The sequence below is a fragment of the Myodes glareolus genome, chromosome 6 (assembly GCF_982192425.1).
Source record: "Myodes glareolus chromosome 6, mMyoGla1.1, whole genome shotgun sequence".
NCBI lineage: Eukaryota > Metazoa > Chordata > Mammalia > Rodentia > Cricetidae > Myodes > Myodes glareolus.
Window position 1 is genome coordinate 7,586,196 of NC_142031.1, and position 18,730 is coordinate 7,604,925.

The 18,730-nt window shown below is 41.2% G+C and overlaps 1 protein-coding gene across 11 annotated transcripts in view; it reads left to right on the top strand.

Moving 5' to 3' along the window:
* Window positions 1-18,730, top strand: part of Kif1b (kinesin family member 1B) — a 135,555-nt gene that overhangs the window by 21,295 nt on the left and 95,530 nt on the right. For all 11 annotated transcript variants that reach the window (XM_085690275.2, XM_048414937.3, XM_048414948.3 and 8 more), the window contains 3 exons: window positions 13,652-13,728; window positions 15,497-15,676; window positions 17,301-17,366. In XM_085690275.2, coding sequence (XP_085546401.1) covers window positions 13,652-13,728; window positions 15,497-15,676; window positions 17,301-17,366 — 323 coding nt within the window. The remainder of the gene's footprint in view (window positions 1-13,651; window positions 13,729-15,496; window positions 15,677-17,300; window positions 17,367-18,730) is intronic.

Below are 18,730 nucleotides of genomic sequence, written 5' to 3' on the forward strand. Positions count from 1 at the left end.
ATTCATGCTTGAGTTAGGTGTGAAGTTGGGAGACAGTGAGCACACACTAATTCCCTCAGACAAAGAGGAGCTGGGTAGAGCTGCTTTTCTCACAGGTGGAAGACTGAACTGTAATATTTTCTTTGTGTTTCATAGAATTCTGTGTCTTGCCCTTGGGTAAATCCATTTGTTTATCAGTCTTTCTTGCCTGGTATCTTAGAATTTTTATTCTTTATGCTTAGGCTCAGTGGGATAGACGTGGTTTTTTAAATTGATTCCTAGCGGTGCATTTTAAAGGCTTTCCTGGCTACACATACACGTTCTAAACCAAGTGATGCAAATCACTACTGGCATGGAGGACGTCCCACATCTGCTTACTGAGAACATGGCTGTCGGAAGGGTTTGGCCATTTTGGAAGTTTGAGAAAGACTGTTGTAGAAAAGAATGCTTTTATTTTATTGTTTTGCTCTTTTGAGACAGGTGTCACTCTGTAGCCTAGACTTTTCTCATACCCATGGTTAGTGAGCCTCAGTCTTCTGGGTGCTGGGATTGTAACTGTGAGCCACACTACACACTGGTAGAAGGGACTGCTTTTAAGTTTGTACGATGTTTCTATTATGAATTAATCTAAATCAGTCATCCGAAAAGAGAAGTTGGGTGCTTTATGCCTGTCCACAGCAGAAGTTAGGGTGTGTCTTCCAAGGCACAGCCTTGCCTCATAGCCTGCTCCTTCTGAAATCTCTCTGCCGTATTTTTGCTCCTTCCTTTTCCAGAGAGAGGAATCTTTACTTCTAAAGCCACGTGTAATTGATTAAATATTTCTCAGAAGTAAGACAATGTCCAGGTCCTATCCTGCACTGTCTGCAGCCTTCTCTTTTCTCAGTAATGTCAAGGTCAGGAAGGATTGTGGTCTTCAAGGCCACCTTTCTTTGGCACAGGCTTGTGTATTTGGGTACTGACTTTGTGTGGACCTTTCCTACTCTGGTCTTCAGCCCCTTCCAGTTTGTTTGTTTATTTACCAACTTATTTGTTTATTTATCTGTTTAGTGTGTGTGTGTGTGTGTGTGTGTGTGTGTGTGTGTGTGTGTGTGTGTAGCAAATGTGTGTGGCTATGTGGGTGTGGAGGTCAGAGGACAACTTTGAAGATTCTTTACTTCTTTCACTTTCCATGAGTTCTGGATCTTCAACTGAGGGAGCAAGTTTGCATGACAGAACCCACTTTACTCACCAAGCTGCCTTGCTGGCTCTGTCCCTCTATAGCCGTTGCTTTTTCCTTCTAGGATAAAGTTCAGGGTCATAGAGAAGGGCATAGATTGTGCTCTCGTTTATAGATAAGGTGTCAGGAGTACCCCTTTCTCTCTCTCTTTCTATTTTTTTTAAGACACTGTCTCTTGTAACCCAGACGGGCCTCTAACTCACTATGTAGTGGAGGGTGGTTTTCAGTTTCAGCTTCTTTCTGATCCTCCTATTCCACTTTCTGAATGTTGAAATTAGAGGCAGTCATCAGTCTGTCTATATAGGGTACCAGGGACCAGACAACAGGCCCTGTGTGTGCTGAGTGATATCCCTGCCCACTGCTATACTTCTTTTTGTTTTCTATTTTGCTTAAAAAGTATTACTGTATTTGATTACTTGAGCATATCATGTTGAGACATATTTGTATGTGATAGAAAATAATACTGGTTTTGGTAAATTAGAAGTATTTCTTCTGTATTCTACTTCTATTTATCTACTTGCTTTGAAGGGTTAGTTGGGTTTATGAACACAAATTAGTAGAATATTAGTGTTGGAACCTGGTTTTTGGTGTGTGTGGTCTATTTTGTGTTTATTTAGAAGTTCCTGCTATGGAGTTCTATTTATAGCACAGCATTGAGGAAGAGATGATGTATCTTTTGGCTGTTTCTACAAACAAAAGAGGATTCTTTTGATTTAACAATCATTTTGCAGCAGAATTACTGTCAATGTTGTAACTATTTTCTTTATATTAGGAAAAATCTGGGTAGTTTTCAAATAGTTATTCTAAAGACATTTTGGTGTTTATCCATATACATATTATTTATTTGTGTGTGTGTGGAGGTCAAAGGACAACTTAGGGAGGTGATTCCTTCTTTGTACCTTGTGGGTTTCAAGGATTAAACTTGGGTCATCAGGCTTCATGGCCCTTTTACTGAGCATGTAACCAGCCTTACTCATCCGTTTCTTAGCAGATCAGAATTAGCGTGATTAGTTTACTCTCTCAGGGTTCCTTAATCTGGCTGTGATGATCATCTTCACCGCTCTATTGCAGGCCTGGCCTTTGGGCAAAGTGTCAGTGTACAGGTTTTCCCTTGTGCAGTGTTGTCATGAATTTGGAGGAATCCTGAGGCTGTGTTTCATATCCATTGCACCTTCCTTAATGAAGTGTTCAGGAAATAGAATTTATTACCTTCCTCTTTGGTCATTATAGACAGACAGATAACACGCCTCCCTCTCCCCCAACACAGCGTTTCTCTTTGTAGCCCTGGCTATTCTGTAGACCAGGCTGGCCTCAAACTCTCAGAGATCCACCTGCCTGTGCCTCCCGAGTGCTGGAATTAAAGCACTGACTATAGATAATACCTTTAAGAATAAAAATAGAACTCTCTTGTTTGCTCCATTTTCTGTGAGAATAACAGTTTGTACAGTAATTGTCCCTCATGTTGGGAAACCATTATTGTTTAGATAAAGTGATCTGTCACTTAATAGTCTGTTGAATGCCTTCCCCATTCCTTGGCACATGATTCATCCAGGCTTGATGGTGTAGACCTATAATGCCAATAGGAAAGGTTGAGGCAAGAGATCTGGATTTTCAGGTCAGGTTGGGCTACTTAATGAGTGTGAGGCCAGTCATAGCTTCATAATGAGAACCTGTCATAAAACAAAGCAGTGTGATTCCAGAGCTAGTGGGATAGCTCAGAGGTAGACCAGGTGCTTAGTCGATATGAAGCTAGACTCAGTCCCCCACCCACACCTCATGATTTCAGGAGTTTGATTGACAGTGACGTTTTGTGCTTATGATCTGTGCTTCAGTTATGTCATCTTTTGTCTTCAGACACTTGAGCCTTGGTCTTCCTGTAGTAAATGGAGATGTTAAGCTTGTTGTAGTTCACTGATACAGCCACCACTTACCATGTGTCAGGCATAGGCTTCAGTTTCCAGAATCAGTACAAAGGGAAAAGAAGGATGTTGCTAATGTCTTTCCAACCTCCTCTGGGGCTGTTTGCAAGGATCAAATAGAATGATGTATACTTGTAGGATGAAATTTGAAAAATAATTCTGTGACACTAAAAATAATCTTAGTGTCAAAGTTATTTTCAGTCAGAGTTTAATTTTTAATTAATTATTTTTTATTTCATGTGCATTGATGTTTTACCTGCATTTATGTCTGTGAGGGTGTTAGATCCCCAAGAACTGAAGTTACAGACAGTTTTGAGCTGGGAATTAAACACAAGTCCTCTGGAAGAGCATCCAGTGCTCTTAACTGCCAAGTCAGCTCTTCAGCCCAAGTTTAATAATTTTGTTTTATGTTTTTACATTTATTTTATTTTATTTTATATTTTATTGTGTGTATGTGTGTGCATGTGCATGCCATGGCACATGTATGGAGGTCAGAGGACAGCTTGTGAAAGTCATTTCTCTTCCTACTTTGTGGATTCCGGGGATTGAATTTGTCCAGCTCAGCAGCCAGCATCTTTATTGGTTGAGCCATCTTGCTGGCTAAGGAATATAAGTTTAAAGTCAGAAATAATAGTGCATAAGTTGGATAGGACTTTTTCTGTTGTGTACTTGGAACTGTTTCATTCATCTATTTATTCAAACTTATTCTACCCTGTGTATGTGTGTGGTGTGGTATGTGTGTGCTTTGCGGTGGTGCACATGTGGAGAACAACCATGATGCTAGTTTTGTTCCTTCTGCCACACATGGGTTCTGGAGATCCAGCTCAGCTCATCAGGCTTGTGCCGGAAGTGCCCATGCCTGCTGATGTGCCGGAAGTGCCCATGCCTGCTGATGTGCCGGAAGTGCCCATGCCTGCTGATGTGCCGGAAGTGCCCATGCCTGCTGATGTGCCGGAAGTGCCCATGCCTGCTGAGCTATCTTGCTGGCCCAAGAACTGCATTAAAAAATATTAAATTACATTTATTTATTTGCTTATTCATTTACTTAGTTTGTTTGTGTTTAGTGTGTGTATGGGGGAGCATTGTTTGTGCCATGGAGCACATGTGGAGATAAGAGTACAACATTTAGGTGTTGAGTCTCTCCTTCTGTGGGGATTCTGGGGATTAAACGTGGGCCATCAATTTGGTGTCAAGTTCCAAAGCCTCTCATTGGCCCAAGAACCGATTTTATTATGTATACGCTTCTTCAGCTACTTGAATTATTTCCATACCAAAACAACTCAGCAAGAGGCAGCTGGGGGCTGGCGAGATGGCTCAACAGGTAAGAGCACTTGCTGCTCTTGCCGAGGACCAGGTTCACACTGGGGTGGATGACTCAGAACTCAGGATCCAGGGGAACCCCATACTGCCTTCTGATTTCCATGGGAAATCTCTTTTTGCCTTGACTTGGCTGGAGCAACTGTGTAAACTAGGCTGGCCTGGAACTCAGCTGCCTGTATCTGCCTTCTGAGTGCTGGGATTAAAAACGTGTGTCACTATCCCCTCCCAACAATACGATCTGCTAGGAATCTGGTCTTTGCTTTCTGCTTCCCATTTCAGAGTTCAGTTTTAAAAATCCATGTCCATAGCATGGACATTGTGATTGCTTTTGGTAGCCTGGTGAGGTGTGAGACTGAGAGTGAGCTAGCTAGCGAGCTGGAGAGCTGATCTGCTTCCCGTCAGGCGAGGCATCCACAGCCTCAGTGTCTGCTCTGTCGAGGACTGTGCAGCAGAGTAGATTAAATGCTGTTCACAGTTGTGTTGTTAGTGTGGGGGATGTGGGCATGAACAGAAAATTGGGTCTTTGTCATTCAGCAAGCAGAGGGCACAAAGCTTGTAGTTTTTAAATCTTGTTTTGGATATAGTGTAAGTAATTGAAGTAGTACGGTGCCTGTTAGAAAACCCTGGCGTGGGGCATCTTTATAAGGAAGAGAAGAGAGGGGAAAGGTTGGAAATTTCTTAGAAGCCTTTGTTTTGACAGGACAGAGGACACATTGAGGACATGAGTTAACTACCCATATATTGTTTCCCCAGACATGTTCTGGCCAGAAACCAGAGAACCCCTTTCACTGAAAAACTTGAGGCAAAATATGTACAGGGAAAACCAAAACCCTTTACTTTTTACATATTTTTAATTGTGGAGAAAATGTGATTTCTAATTCAAAACAACACATAAGTTGTCATATTTAGGCACTTACAAAGTTTATTTATTCAGTCCTCAGAATAATCTAACTGGTTTCCTTAACTTTTTTTTTATTTAAAAGTTTTTTTTTGTTTGTTTATTTTGTTTCATTTTACATACCAAGCACAGTTCCCTCTCCCTCCCTCCTTATCTTTCTCATTGCTTTGGAGTCATTGAGACGAGGAGACTTTGTCTCGCTCACCTGGGCTCCCCTTTATCTTGTTATTAGACCTTGGCTGTCTGGCCTGTCCCCAGTCTTTGTAAGAGTCACCTGTGCTGTTACTGTTTTACTATTTCGTTCAGTAACACTGTTATCCAATCTGGATATAATCTTAGATTAAGATTGGCTTTTTTGTTTGTTTGTTTGTTTTTTGTTTTTTAAGGCAGGATTTTTCTGTGTAGCTCTGGCTGTTCTGTAACTCTCTCTGAAGACCAAATTGGCCTTGGACTCACAGAGACTCACCCGCCTTTGAGTGTTGGGATTAAAGGTGTGTGCCACCACTGCCCAGTGTTTTTCTTTATTAAGTGAAATCATAAAATAGAAGGGCACAAGTGTCAGTTCAAATCTTTGGGCTACTCAGATAGAATAAGATGGGGGCTTTCCAGAGAGCCCCCCGTCCCCCTTTTTTCATTGAGATTGCCTTACTATGTGGCCCTGAATGGCCTGGAACTTGCTTTGTAAATGAGGTTAGTTTTAAACTCATGGTTATCCTCCCAGATTTGCCTTGTTAGTGCTGAATTACAGGTCGGTGCCAACAGATGCAGCTTCATCTGTTTGTTTTCAATATCTGTTTGTTTAGTGTGTACGTATGTGCCTGAGCAAGTAGGCAAGTTCGCATGTCTTGGTGCATGTGTAGAGAGGAAAGCACAATTTCTTAGAGGCAGGTTCCCGCCTTCCAGTTTGCTGAGGCTTCTCTCTTGATTCTGCTGCTGTTCTGTGTTTGCCAGGCTCATTGGCCTTCAAGGTTTGTGTGTCCATGTTTAATGGTGTTTTTTGAGGCCAGAAGAGTATGTCAGATCCCTGGTGACTGGAGTTAGAAGTGTTAGTGAGATGCCTGACAGGGTGCTGGGATCTGAACGCTAGGCCTCTTAACTGAGCAGCAAGCTCTTAGCTGCTGAACATCTGTGCAGCTGTTGACTCTGAGAGTCAGAGTCAGGTTTATGTGGCTGGTACTTTTACCCTTGAGCTATCTCTCTGGCCCCAACTTTATCTCCTTTTAAAATTGTTCAAAATTTGCTTAGGAAGATCAGAATTGTTCATTGAGAAGCTCTTCATTTCTGGTGTGGGAGTGTGGGGCCTTACTGTATAGCTCAGGCAGGCCTCACCTTGCTTTTTTCCTGCCTTGATCTTCTGAGTGATTGCATTACAGGCATGTGCTACCATATTCAGCCTTGAAAATTTTAGAAAAAAAAAAACAAGCATGTTCTAAATTCTATTTTATTATTCTATGTGTATAAATATTTTCATGGATGTCTCTGTATCACCTATGTTCCTGGTACCTGAGGAGGTCAGGAGAGGTCAGATCCCCAGGAACTAGAATTACAGGTTGTTGTAAGCTGCCTGGTGGGTACTAGCAGCTGAACTCAGGACCTCCGGAAAAGCAGTCAATGCTCTTAGCCCTGGCGCTGTCTCCAGCTGTATCGCACTGTATGTCTGTATCTATGTGTTAGAACTGTACTGATATGGAAGAGTTGTAGTTTTCCTTTTATTTTTTTCTCTTTCTCGCTTTGCTTCCTTTCTCCCTCTTTCCCTCCCTCCCTTCATTCTTTCCTTTTTTTCTTTTCCAAGACAGGGTCTCTTTATATAGCCCTGGCTGTTCTGGAACTCATTGTGTAGACTCAGCTGACTCGAACTTATAGAGATCTCCTTGCCTCTGCCTTTGGAATGCTGGGATTAAAGATGTGTGCCACCACTCCCAGCTTCTTTTCTTACTATACATTTTTTAGTCTTTGGGATTGAGTATATGGTGAGTATGTATAATATACCTACACCTGTTTTTATCGTGTTAGAGTATGTAGTTATTTTGAATAATTAAAGCACTTTGTGATTACATGTATTTTGTTCAAATGTACTTTATGCCATTTTACTATATTTCCAGAAGACTCTACTAGGGTATGGCTTTAGGTTTTGATTCCATAGTTTTGTAATATAAGTGGTGTACATATTTTTATTTTTGTGCCATTTTTTTCTTAATTTTTTGACATAGGATGTTTTTGGCAGAGGAAGGCTTCTCTGGTATCACTGGTGTTTTTTGTTTGTGTTTTTGAGGCAGGTTCTTACTGTGCAGCCTTAGATGTCCTCAAACTCATGATCCTTCTGCTTCAACCCCCTGAGCGCTAGAATTACAGACATGAACCACCACACCTAGTCCATCATTAGGAGTTTTAACCAACCCAAACATGCTTTTTCAGAAGAGCCCAAACATGCTTTTGAGAAGAGCGAATATAAAGTTACAGTGCTCCCACACTGATATGTTAATTATAGTTGCAGGCAGAGTCTTAGTAGTTTGTCGACAACAGTGTAATTACTACATTAGTGACTTTGAGTTATTAGATAAACAAATTTATTCTTGAGAATAAAAAGGGTTTTAAATACAAATCTTGTTTTAAGCGCCTTGTTTTCTGGGGTTCAGTAATGAAAACATTTCTGCGTCTTTGTGCTGTGGTAACTAAATTAGAAAACAGGCAAGGAGAAGAGGAGGGAAGAGAGTAAAATTGAATATTTAACAACTTTGGAGGTTGTTTTTTAACTTTATTTAGTTTATTGTGTGGCTGTGCACACTGTGGTGTGTCTGTGGAGGTCAGGGAATAACTTGTGGGAGTCAGTTCTCTCCTTCTGCTGTGTGGATCCCAGGGACCAAAGCCAGGTTGTCAGGCCTGATTGGCCAGCACTTTTCTCTCTGAGCTGTCTTGCCAGTTCTCTAAGGTTTAGCTTTTTTAAAAACTATTTATTGTTTATTTATGTGTATTTGTGTGCCCCTATGTGAGTTTATTTGTACAACTGTGTGTAGGAGCCCAAAGAATTCAACAGTTGTCAGAAGAACCCTTAGAACTGCAGTAGAGGTGCCTGTGCACTACCATGTGGGTGCTGGGTTCCTGCTGCACCTGGGTCCTCTGCAAGAGCGCTCAACGCTGACTGCTGTGCCATCTCCCTGCCCCTCTGAGGTTGATCTTAACTTGAAGTGGCTGTGAGAAACAGAACATGATTAGTTCTGGTTCATTATTAAACTAAGGCCTTTGAATTTCATGATCGTTGTTTTAAAGACAGTCCTCTGTACTATAGGTAGCAGACACCATCTTGCTCTTCTCTGTCCCTTTTAAGGTAACCAATGTTGACTGTGGCATGAGGAATTAAGAGTTTGAACCCAAAGGCAAATGGTGTGAAGATTTTCTTGAGAGGATAAATGAGAGTTCTAGTTTCCCTTTGATTTGGGAAAAGAATCCATCCAGGACTTAAGCCCTGCACCTGCTTTTCAGTTTTATAAAGGAGGACTTAGACGGTGTCATTCAGGAGGGGGGCAGAAGGAGCACGGCTTTTCAGTCAGCCTGAGCTCTGAGGTTCTTCCCCTACCATCCCATCAAGTGTGTATGTGTCTCTGTGTGTATTTGTATGCATGTGTACATGATGTTGTTTTTTCTCTCTTGTTTTTGATACTTCCTGACTGCACTTTCCCCTCTCCCATTCCTCACACCCCATCTCCCTTCTCCCCCAGATCCTCCTCAGATTCCCTTCAGAAAAAAGCGGGCTTCACAGGAATATCCATGTGCATGGCTTAACAAGATACAGTAAGCCTAGACACAAGCCCTCCTCAAGGCTGGGTGAGGCAATCCAGTAGGAGCAAAAGAGTCACACGAGCATCTGAAAGAGCAGAGACACTCCCATTCCCACTGTTAGGGGAACACCTCAGAAACAAGCTAACAAACGCATTATGTATGCAAAGGCCCTAGTGCAGATCCATGCAGGCTCTGTGATCGCCAGCCACTTCAGTCTCTGTGAGCCCTTCCGAGCCCACTTACTTGATGTCTGTGGGCATGTTCCCCTGGTAATCTCAACCACTCTGGCTCCTACATTCTGCCCCTCTTCTGTGGTGTTCCCCAAAGTCCTAGGGGAGGGACCCAATGGAGAACTCCAGTTTGGACTCTATTTCTCCACGTAGTGTTTTGCTGTGAATCAATTGGGCTAGGCACTTATCATTGACCATGGATGTAGCAGGTCTCAGACCCAGACAAGGCCCTGGTTGCAGCCCTGGTCCAGACAATACCATGACCCCAGCTGACAGCCCTAACTATTCAAATCAGCCTGACACTGGCAATGGCACAGCCCTTGGACACCAGTATGATTACAGGTGTGGCCCAAACTCCGGGCATCCACATGGGTCCTGGTAGCAGCATGAGCAAGGGACACCAACACAGACCCATGCTGTGGCAGGACTACAGACCCAGATGTGGTCCTCGACAGCAGCTCATGGTCCCAGGTGGCAGTGCAGGTCACCTAGATTGGCATGGCCACCATGGCAGCATGACCCTGGACACCTACATGACCCCACCACCAGCCTCTGCATGGACCCTAGTGACAACAGAAGCCACAGACATCAACACAGGCTCCTGTAGTTGCTCTAAGACCCTGGATCGAGACTTGGCCCTTGGTCACAGCTCAGGCCAGATATATTTTATTTTTTAATATTTTATTTATATGTATGTTACTTAGATATATACAATATTTCCTAATTAAAAATATTACCAGGAATAATAGGCTGGATATCCCAGATAGCCCTATGATAGAAAAAAATCAGTAAAATGATTCCTAACGAGCTGGACAGTGGTGGCGCACGCCTTTAATCCCAGCACTTGGGAGGCAGAGGCAGGTGGGTCTCTGAGTTCGAGGACAGCCTGGTCTACAGAGTTAGTTCCAGGACAACTAGAGCTGGTACACAGAGAAACTCTGTCTCAGGAGGGGGGATTCCTAATGATATCCTTATATATCAGACACCTTTTCTGTACTCAAGTACTTGAATTCACGCTTCATACACACACACACACACACACACACACACAAAATGGAAAACCAATATAAAAAGAATATGGCTGGTGAAGTGGCTCTGGTTATGAGCACTTCATAGGATCTGGGTTTAATTTCTAGTGCCCACAGGGTGGTTTACACCATCTGTAAGCCCAGCTGCAGTGGACCCAACATTCATCTGCACTCTTCAGGCACCAGGCATGTAAGTGATGCATAGACACAAGTGCAGTAAACTCCCATAGAAGACCCCCCCCCCAAAGAAAATCTACAATTGCAGATACAGAACTTAAGTAGAAATTAGGGGATGGAGAGATGACCCAGTTGTTAGGAGCACTGGATGCTCTTCCTGAGGACCGTCTGATTTTCAGCACCCATTTGGTGGCTACCAACCATCTGTAACTCCAGTTCCAGAAAATCTGATGCCCACTTCTGGATAGACATACATGCAAACAACACACCCTACACATAAAGTACGATGTTTTCTAAAGGTAGTAGAAATCACCGTGCCTTTTGAGGTTCCTGATAATGCTTTCCTCCCGAATAAGATAAGTAACAATGTTGATACGTGTGTGTGTATGTGTGTATGTATTTTCATTTGATAACTAAATATTTCAAATATGAGTAGATTTCAAGAGCTAATTCCAGGATAATCTCTAAAGCTACAGAGAAACCCTGTCTCGAAAAGAAAAATCAAATATGGGTAGATTTAATATTATTTATAAAAACTATTATACAATTATATACTGTCGTGTGTTGCTTGGGATTGAGCTCAGAGTCTTATGTGCTAGGAAGCCACTGAGCTAGAACCCAAGCCTTATAAAGAGCTTTGGAAAAATTGTATATTTTTGTTCATTGTTTTGTTTTGTTTGTTGATTTTATTTGTTTTTTTGTTTTTTTTTTTTTTTTTTGAGACAGGGTTTCTCTGTGTAACTGCCGTGACTGTGCTGGAACTTGTTCTGTAGACCAGGCTGACCTCGAACTCACAGAGCTCCTTCTTCTGAGTGCTGGAATCAAAGGCCACTGCTTGGCCTATTTATCGCTGACATAAGTGATTCTTTAAAAAACAAACAAACAGGAGGGGGCCGGGAATGTAGCATATGGTAGCATACTTGCTTAGTTTGTGCAAAGCTCTGGCTTCAATCCTAGCAAACAAACAAGAAACCCAGATTGGTTGTATAACTATCAGAGGCTTCAAAGATCTGAGAGAAAAACTTGCTGAGAAGGAAGAAAAGGATTTCATGTGAACTTACTACACTCTGATGTAGACTTTCTTTGTTTTTCTCCTTAGGGAAATGATAAATCAAGGGACAGGATCTGAGAATTAGTACTTTCTCATGTTCTTGGCAGAATGACATATGGATTAAGTGTTTGATAACAGTCAGTTTTCTAGATGTTAGAAGTGCTTATTTTAACCATGCTTTAGAGTGGTAAAGATTGATTTCAGGGACATGCCACCACCTCATAGTTCTTACTAGTTTTTAGCTCTGTCCCATACAACAGGATTTTATATTTGTGTTCTTGGTAGAGTTTGTTGTCTAATTCTTATTGTTAAACTAGGAAACTTTGCCAGTTGTTGATAGTGCATGCCTTTAATCCTAGCATTAGGATTGGGAGGCAGAGGCAGGTGGATCTCTGTAAGTTCGAGGCCAGCCTGGTTTACAAAATGAGTTCCAGAACAGCCAGAGCAAAACAGTGAAACCCTGTCTTGAAAAGCTAAAAAAAGCAAGGAATAAAAGAGAGTTTTAAACAATGCCTATGGTTTAATTTTAGGGGGTAGCTATATGCATATATCTACATGCAAATATATAAAATGCCTTCTTCTGTTTCACTTTGGTAATCATTGTATGTAGAGAATAAGCATTTACATGATGATGTCTTGGCTATTTGTGGCAGCTCTGCAGATTCAAATTCTCGATCTGCTCTGTGACCTGAGGAATATTGAGCTTTTCTTTGATGACTTCTTTACAAAATGGGGATGAGAAAACATTTGCCTCACTGAGTGATTGGGAAGATAAAAAAGATTACTAAATGCAAAAGACTTAACAGGTTGGAGAACGATGTGGCAAATTCTGGCTGGTGTTGTACTCTTGTTAGACTTTGATTAAATCACCATGTATTTGTAGAGATGTTCTTTCTAGAACCACGTTCTCTTGTCACATGATTATGTGTAATGTGAGCCTTATTAATTCTCTGTCAGCGTTTGAGGTTGCCACATAAGTATGTGGCTGTACCCAAAGGAATCCAGCCAGAGGGAGAACTTAGCATCGTAGCAACGGTTGCTATTTGTGTACTGCACACCAGCTGCTGAGGGCAGGTTTACTTTTCAATCCTGTTGTCACGGACAGTTTGGGATGTAACCTTGCCTCAGCGAAATGATTTGGTTGAGCTATCCAGTCTTGGAGATTTCATGACTACATGTTTGGGAGAGTCTGTCTCATGTGAAATATGAGATAAAGCTTTGTATATATAAAAAAGAAGGATTAAACTTCAGCATTGCTGCAGTGTGGTATGGTGGTATTAGTCACATGAGAAACCATTTTCAATATGTGCAATGAGATTTGTGATTTATTAGTACACTGTGGTTCTGCATAAACATCCATGCACATATATACATGTAGTAGATTACATATTGTCTATTGTGAATTTCAGAAAACACAAACTGCAATGACTACCTCATTACCAAATGATTTTTTTTTTTTTTTTTAGTTTTTCAAGGCAAGGTTTCTCTGTAGCTCTGGAGACCAGGCTGGCCTCAAACTCACAGAGATCTGCTTGCCTCTGCCTCCTTAGTGCTGGGATTAAAGATATGCTCCACCACCTCCCGGCTCCAAATGCTTTTTCGAAGTAGATAACAAGCATTTCCAAAAGAGTTTGTTTCATATTGGGTTGGATTAATATAATAATATCTTTCTAACTTTTATTTCTAATGTGTTGAAGTATTTTCAAACCTTATGAGGTTCTTTGAGATAGAAACAGACCATTTCCAAGTTTTAGCCACTAACTTACCTTTGAAAGGACACTCAATTCTAGAAGATTTACTGAGAACCTATTATATGTTACGTTCTATTCTGAGTACTAGTAACATCCAAATGAGTGTGTGGTCTGATCTGACTGTGTGTGTCTATGTTCTAGTATAAATTGTCTCTTAAATGATACTTTTATTTTTTGATTGTCCTATTAAGACTCAATAGTATAAATATGCTGTTTGGGACGATTTGAGCATATGGTATAATATATTGAGCTAATGAAGCTTATGATTGAAGGACTTAACACAATTTAATATTTTTATTCTCTAGGTATTATTAACCCAAAGAACCCAAAGGAAGCACCAAAGTCCTTCAGCTTCGACTACTCTTACTGGTCTCACACCTCGGTGAGTCCCCTGCCTCCCTTTGTCTTTCTTGTCTTACTTTTATCCTACGTTGTTTCAAGATCCAATTCTAATTTTCCGAGTATGGTCAAGGATGAGTTCTGTGTGTGTGTTTGAGGAAGATGTATTGTTAGTTTTTTGTTGTTTTGAGACAGATCTCATTGCCCTCATTGGCTTTGAACTTACTGTATACTCTAGGCTAGCTTCAAACTTGGGCCAGTATTCCTGATTTACCCTCTCAAGAGCTAGAATTACAGGCATGGTCTGTAACACGTGGCTAATGAACTCCCAGTTTATAAGTTCATTTTGAAAAATTATTTGTTTGTTCATTCATGGTGTGTGTGTGTGTGTGTGTGTACGCGCACACTCATGTGAGTATGTGCAGGGGATGCATGTGTGTACATACGAAGACTGGAGGTTGATATCTGGTGTTCTTCATCACTTTCCACCATATTGAGACGGGTTTTCTGCACCAGTAGCTCACTGACTGGCTAAACTGTCTGGTCCGTGAGCCCTTTGATCCTCCTGACTGCTGCTTAGCATGAGGGTTAAAGATGCAGCTGCCATGGGCGACTTTGGTGTGGGTCCTGGGATTCTAAACTTTGGCTTTCATGTTTGCACAGAAGCACGTTACCCACTGAGCCATAGCCCTGGCCTCTTAATTTATTTTCATTTTTAAAGACAGTTCTTTTGAAGTCCTGGTATGGTGGCACACACCTTTAGTCCCAACAATCAAGAGACAGAGGCAGATGGATTTCTGTGAATTCCAGGATAGCCTGGTTGATACATCAAATTCCAGGCCAGCCAGAGCTGTATAATGAAACTCTGTTTTAAAAAACAAAACAGGACTGGAGAAATGGCTCAGCGGTTAAGAGCACTGACTGCTCTTCCAGAGGACCCAGGTTCAATTCCCAGCACCCACATGGCAGCTCACAACTGTCTGAAAATTCAGTTCCAGGGGATCTGACACTTTCACACCAATGCACATAAAAAATAAAAGATAAATAAATCATAAAAATTTATAAAAAAAATAAAAAAATAAAAAACAAAACAAATTAAAAAACTGGAATGAGACAGAGTCTGACTTGGCCTCACTATGTATAGCTGAAGCTGACCTTGAACTTCTGATCCTTCTGACTCTTTCTCAGTGACAAAATTACAACTCTGTGTTAATACATCCAATCATAAGTTCAGTTTTGATGCAGTGAATACTACCTGAGGAATAAAATATTTACTTTAGTCAAGTATTTTGGTTCTTCTTGACTCCTTTAGTCAGTGTAGGACCAAATCTTGGTGACTTTAAAGACTGCCTCTAAACTTGAATTTCCTTCCATTTCTGTGCACTTGTGTCTGAGGCATTTTAAGTTGTCCTGTTTTGTGAGGAGAAGTGTTCCATACTGTTTGCAAAGCCTAGTCAAGGAGAGGGTTGAGGAAAGAATTGAAAATGTTCTTCACTAAAATTGTATTTTTCTTTGAAGACAGGCACACTGTCTACAGTAAGTTCAAAGAAGTAGTTTGGTATGTGAACCTGACCTTTGGTCTCTTATTCCCGTTTTTTACTTAAGAAAATCTTGGAGCTCTAACTTCTACAGTGCCTTTCTATGTGAATGTGTGTGTGTAAATGAGAAAGAAAAATATGTGGAAGGCTCTTTAAAAATGTATAGTTTAAATGACTGTTCTGATTCCAAACATTTTTAATGTGGAAGTTGTCAAGTTAATATAGGAAAGACTATTAGTAAGCTACTATAACTTTTCTTCTTAATCTTTGCAGCCTGAAGATCCTTGCTTTGCATCACAGAATCGTGTGTACAATGACATTGGGAAGGAAATGCTCTTACATGCCTTTGAAGGATATAATGTCTGTATTTTTGCCTATGGGCAGACTGGTGCTGGGAAATCCTACACAATGATGGGGAAACAAGAAGAAAGCCAAGCTGGCATCATTCCACAGGTAAAGCAGTTGAATGACAGCACCTGTGCCCATCAATACTTTCAGTCTCAGATTGCTTTTTATTTGCCAGAAAATGTATTCGGAGCTTGTCTGTTCCCTCAGAAGTGCTTCGTATGAGAGGAAAAGATTGGTGTATTTTTAAGGGAGAGTTAGCATTTTCTAGAGACATTGCTGTTTCTGAACTGCCACACCATCCTGTCTGTTAGTGTTGTCAGCTGCTTATGCTGGGACCCGCAGGAAATGCTGATGTGATTTTATCAGAAGTTCCTCTATAGCCGGATGGCGGTGGCACACACTTTCAATCGCAGCACTTGGGAGGCAGAGGCAGGAGAATCTCTGAGTTAGAGGCCAGCCTGGTCTACAGAACAAGTTCTAGGACAGCTAGGGCTACACAGAGAAACCCTGTCTCAAAAACTCAAATTAATAAAACAAGAAAAATTTCCTATATAGATCACCTCTAAAGAGTGTATTTTTATTTTCCTTTTTTTGTGGTTCTAAGGAATACTCTAGGGCCCAGTGTTTAAGGAAGTACTCTGCCGCTATTTACATTCTATCCCTTTGTTTTTTTAATTTGTGTGTTTTAATTTTTTAATTAGTATTTAATTTTTAAAAATTTAATGTGCTATGATGCCCAGTTTATGAGGTTACAGGGATCCAGCCCAGAGGTTTGAGCAAGCTAGGCAAGCATTCTGTGAGCTGAGCTGCACCCTATACCCTCTTTAGACTGTAAGTTTTGTTTATGATAAATAATGTTGCCTTCGAGTCTTTGGTTTTTGCTTGCGTATTTACCTTTTGACTCAGTTTCACTACATAGCCCTGGCTGTCCTAGAACTCAGTATGTAGATGGGGCTGGCCTGGAACTCACAGAGATTCTTCCTGCTTCTTCCTCCAGAGTACTTGCATTGAAGGTATGCACATCACATGCAGGCCATTGCAGTTAAGTCCTTGATTATAAATTTTTGCTCATTTTTAGTTAGTTTTATTGCTGTAGTGATGTATACCAGTTACTTGAGTATAGGATGAAGAATCAAATTTGAGGGCTGGAGAGATGGCTCAGCGGTTAAGAGCATTGCTTGCTCTTCCAAAGGTCCTGAGTTCAATTCCCAGCAACCACATGGTGGCTCACAACCATCTGAAATGAAATCTGATGCCCTCTTCTGGCCTGCAGGCAGACACACAGACAGAATATTGTATACATAATAAATAAATAAATAAATAAATAATCAAATTTGAATAAATGGAGGTTTCTTCCTAAGGAAACAATATCAATGTTCTGTTGTTGAAGGAGAATAACAGGAGCATATCAGAGTATAAAATATTTTTGCTTTTGTTTTTTGAGGCAGGGTTTCTCTGTAGCTTTGGAGTCTGTTCTAGAACTTGCTCTTGTAGACCAGGCTGGCCTTGAACTCACAGAGATCCACCTGCCTCTCCGGTGCTGGCATTAAAGGTGTGCGCCACCACTGCCTGGCTAGAGTATAAAATTTTTATTTAAAATATTGTGTTTGAGGTTTATGACATGCACATTTGGAGAGAGAAAAAGGGAGACTATCATCTTATTGCTGTGAATAATGAGGTACTTCTCTGGGCTGGGCTGTTGACGGTCCCTTTTATTCTGTTCTCCTAGCTGTGCGAAGAGCTCTTTGAGAAGATCAATGACAACTGTAACGAAGAGATGTCTTACTCTGTGGAGGTGAGTAGAGCGTGATTGAAACCAGGAGCTTTTAGATTCCTGTCCCTTCATTCCCTCACATTATTTTTGAGAAAGGGTCTCTTAAAACAATCCTAGTCTCACTCTGTAGACCAGGCCGACCTCGAACTCACAGAGATCTGCCTGCCTCTGCCTCCTGAGCGCTGAGATTAAAGGTATTCGCTACCGTGTTCAGCGTCCCTCTATTATCTTTTTAAAATATTCATTTAATGCTTGGTGGTGTGGGAGGTAGAGGCAGGTGGATCTCTTAGTTCAAGGCCAACCTGGTCCAAAGATTAAGATCCAGGACAATTAAGGCTACAGAGAGAAACCAAGTTTTGAAAAACAAACAAACAAAATAATCCATTTATTTAATTAATTATTTAATGTATTTGTGCATAAATCTACAATCAAGTGTCATGATGCAGGAATGGAAGTTGCCAGAGTTGATTCTCTCCTTCCACTATGTGGAATCCCAAGGATTGAACTTAGGTCATCTCACTGGGCTGGGCCCCATTGCTTTTTTCTCTTTTCTTCTCTCCTCTCCTCTCCTCCCTTCCTCTCCCTTCCCCTCCCCTCCTCTCCCCTCCCCTCCCCTCCCCTCCCCTCTCCTCTCCTCCCTCCCTCCCTCCCTCCCTTTCTTTTTTTAGTCTGGAGATCACAGAGATGCCCTGGCTCTGTCTCAGCAGTACTGGGATTATGGTGGTCCCCGCCTTGGCTGTGCTGTCGTCCCCACTGTGTTAGAAGACTCACTTTGTGACTGCTCACCTAAAGCATTCCCTTAAGTTTATGGGTTTAGACTGTTTCTGATTTTGGGTTATAATGAATAATGTTGCAATAAGAAATAGTTCAGAGTTCTGGGCTGTCATTTCTGGGTGTTGTTATGTATCTGGTTGTTAAGGGATACATTTGACTGGCAAATGGCCTTTTTGAAAGAAAGGTTATAGCAGTTTTCATTCTTCCTGGAGAAACTGGCAACCATAAAGTGTTTTTATTTTTAACTCTTTCCCAATTTGGGACTGTAGAGATGGCTCAGTGGTTAAGAGTGAGAACTGCTCTTGTAGAGGCTTTGAGTTCTGTTCCCAGGACCCAACCAGGCAACTCACATCCACCTGCAGTTCTACCCCTGGGGTATCTGATGCCCTTTCCTGGACTCTGCAGGCCTCTGCCCTCACATTTTTACAAACATGTTTATAAACTTAATTTAAAAGATAAAAATATTATTTTTTGCCATTTTGATAGCATATAACTTTTTGTTAAATTTGAATTTCTTTGATTATTAATGTGTGTGATCATCTCGTAAATTATATTCACACTTTAATATTTGGGAGGCAAAGCAGCTCTGCTCGCTGCTGTCACACCAACAC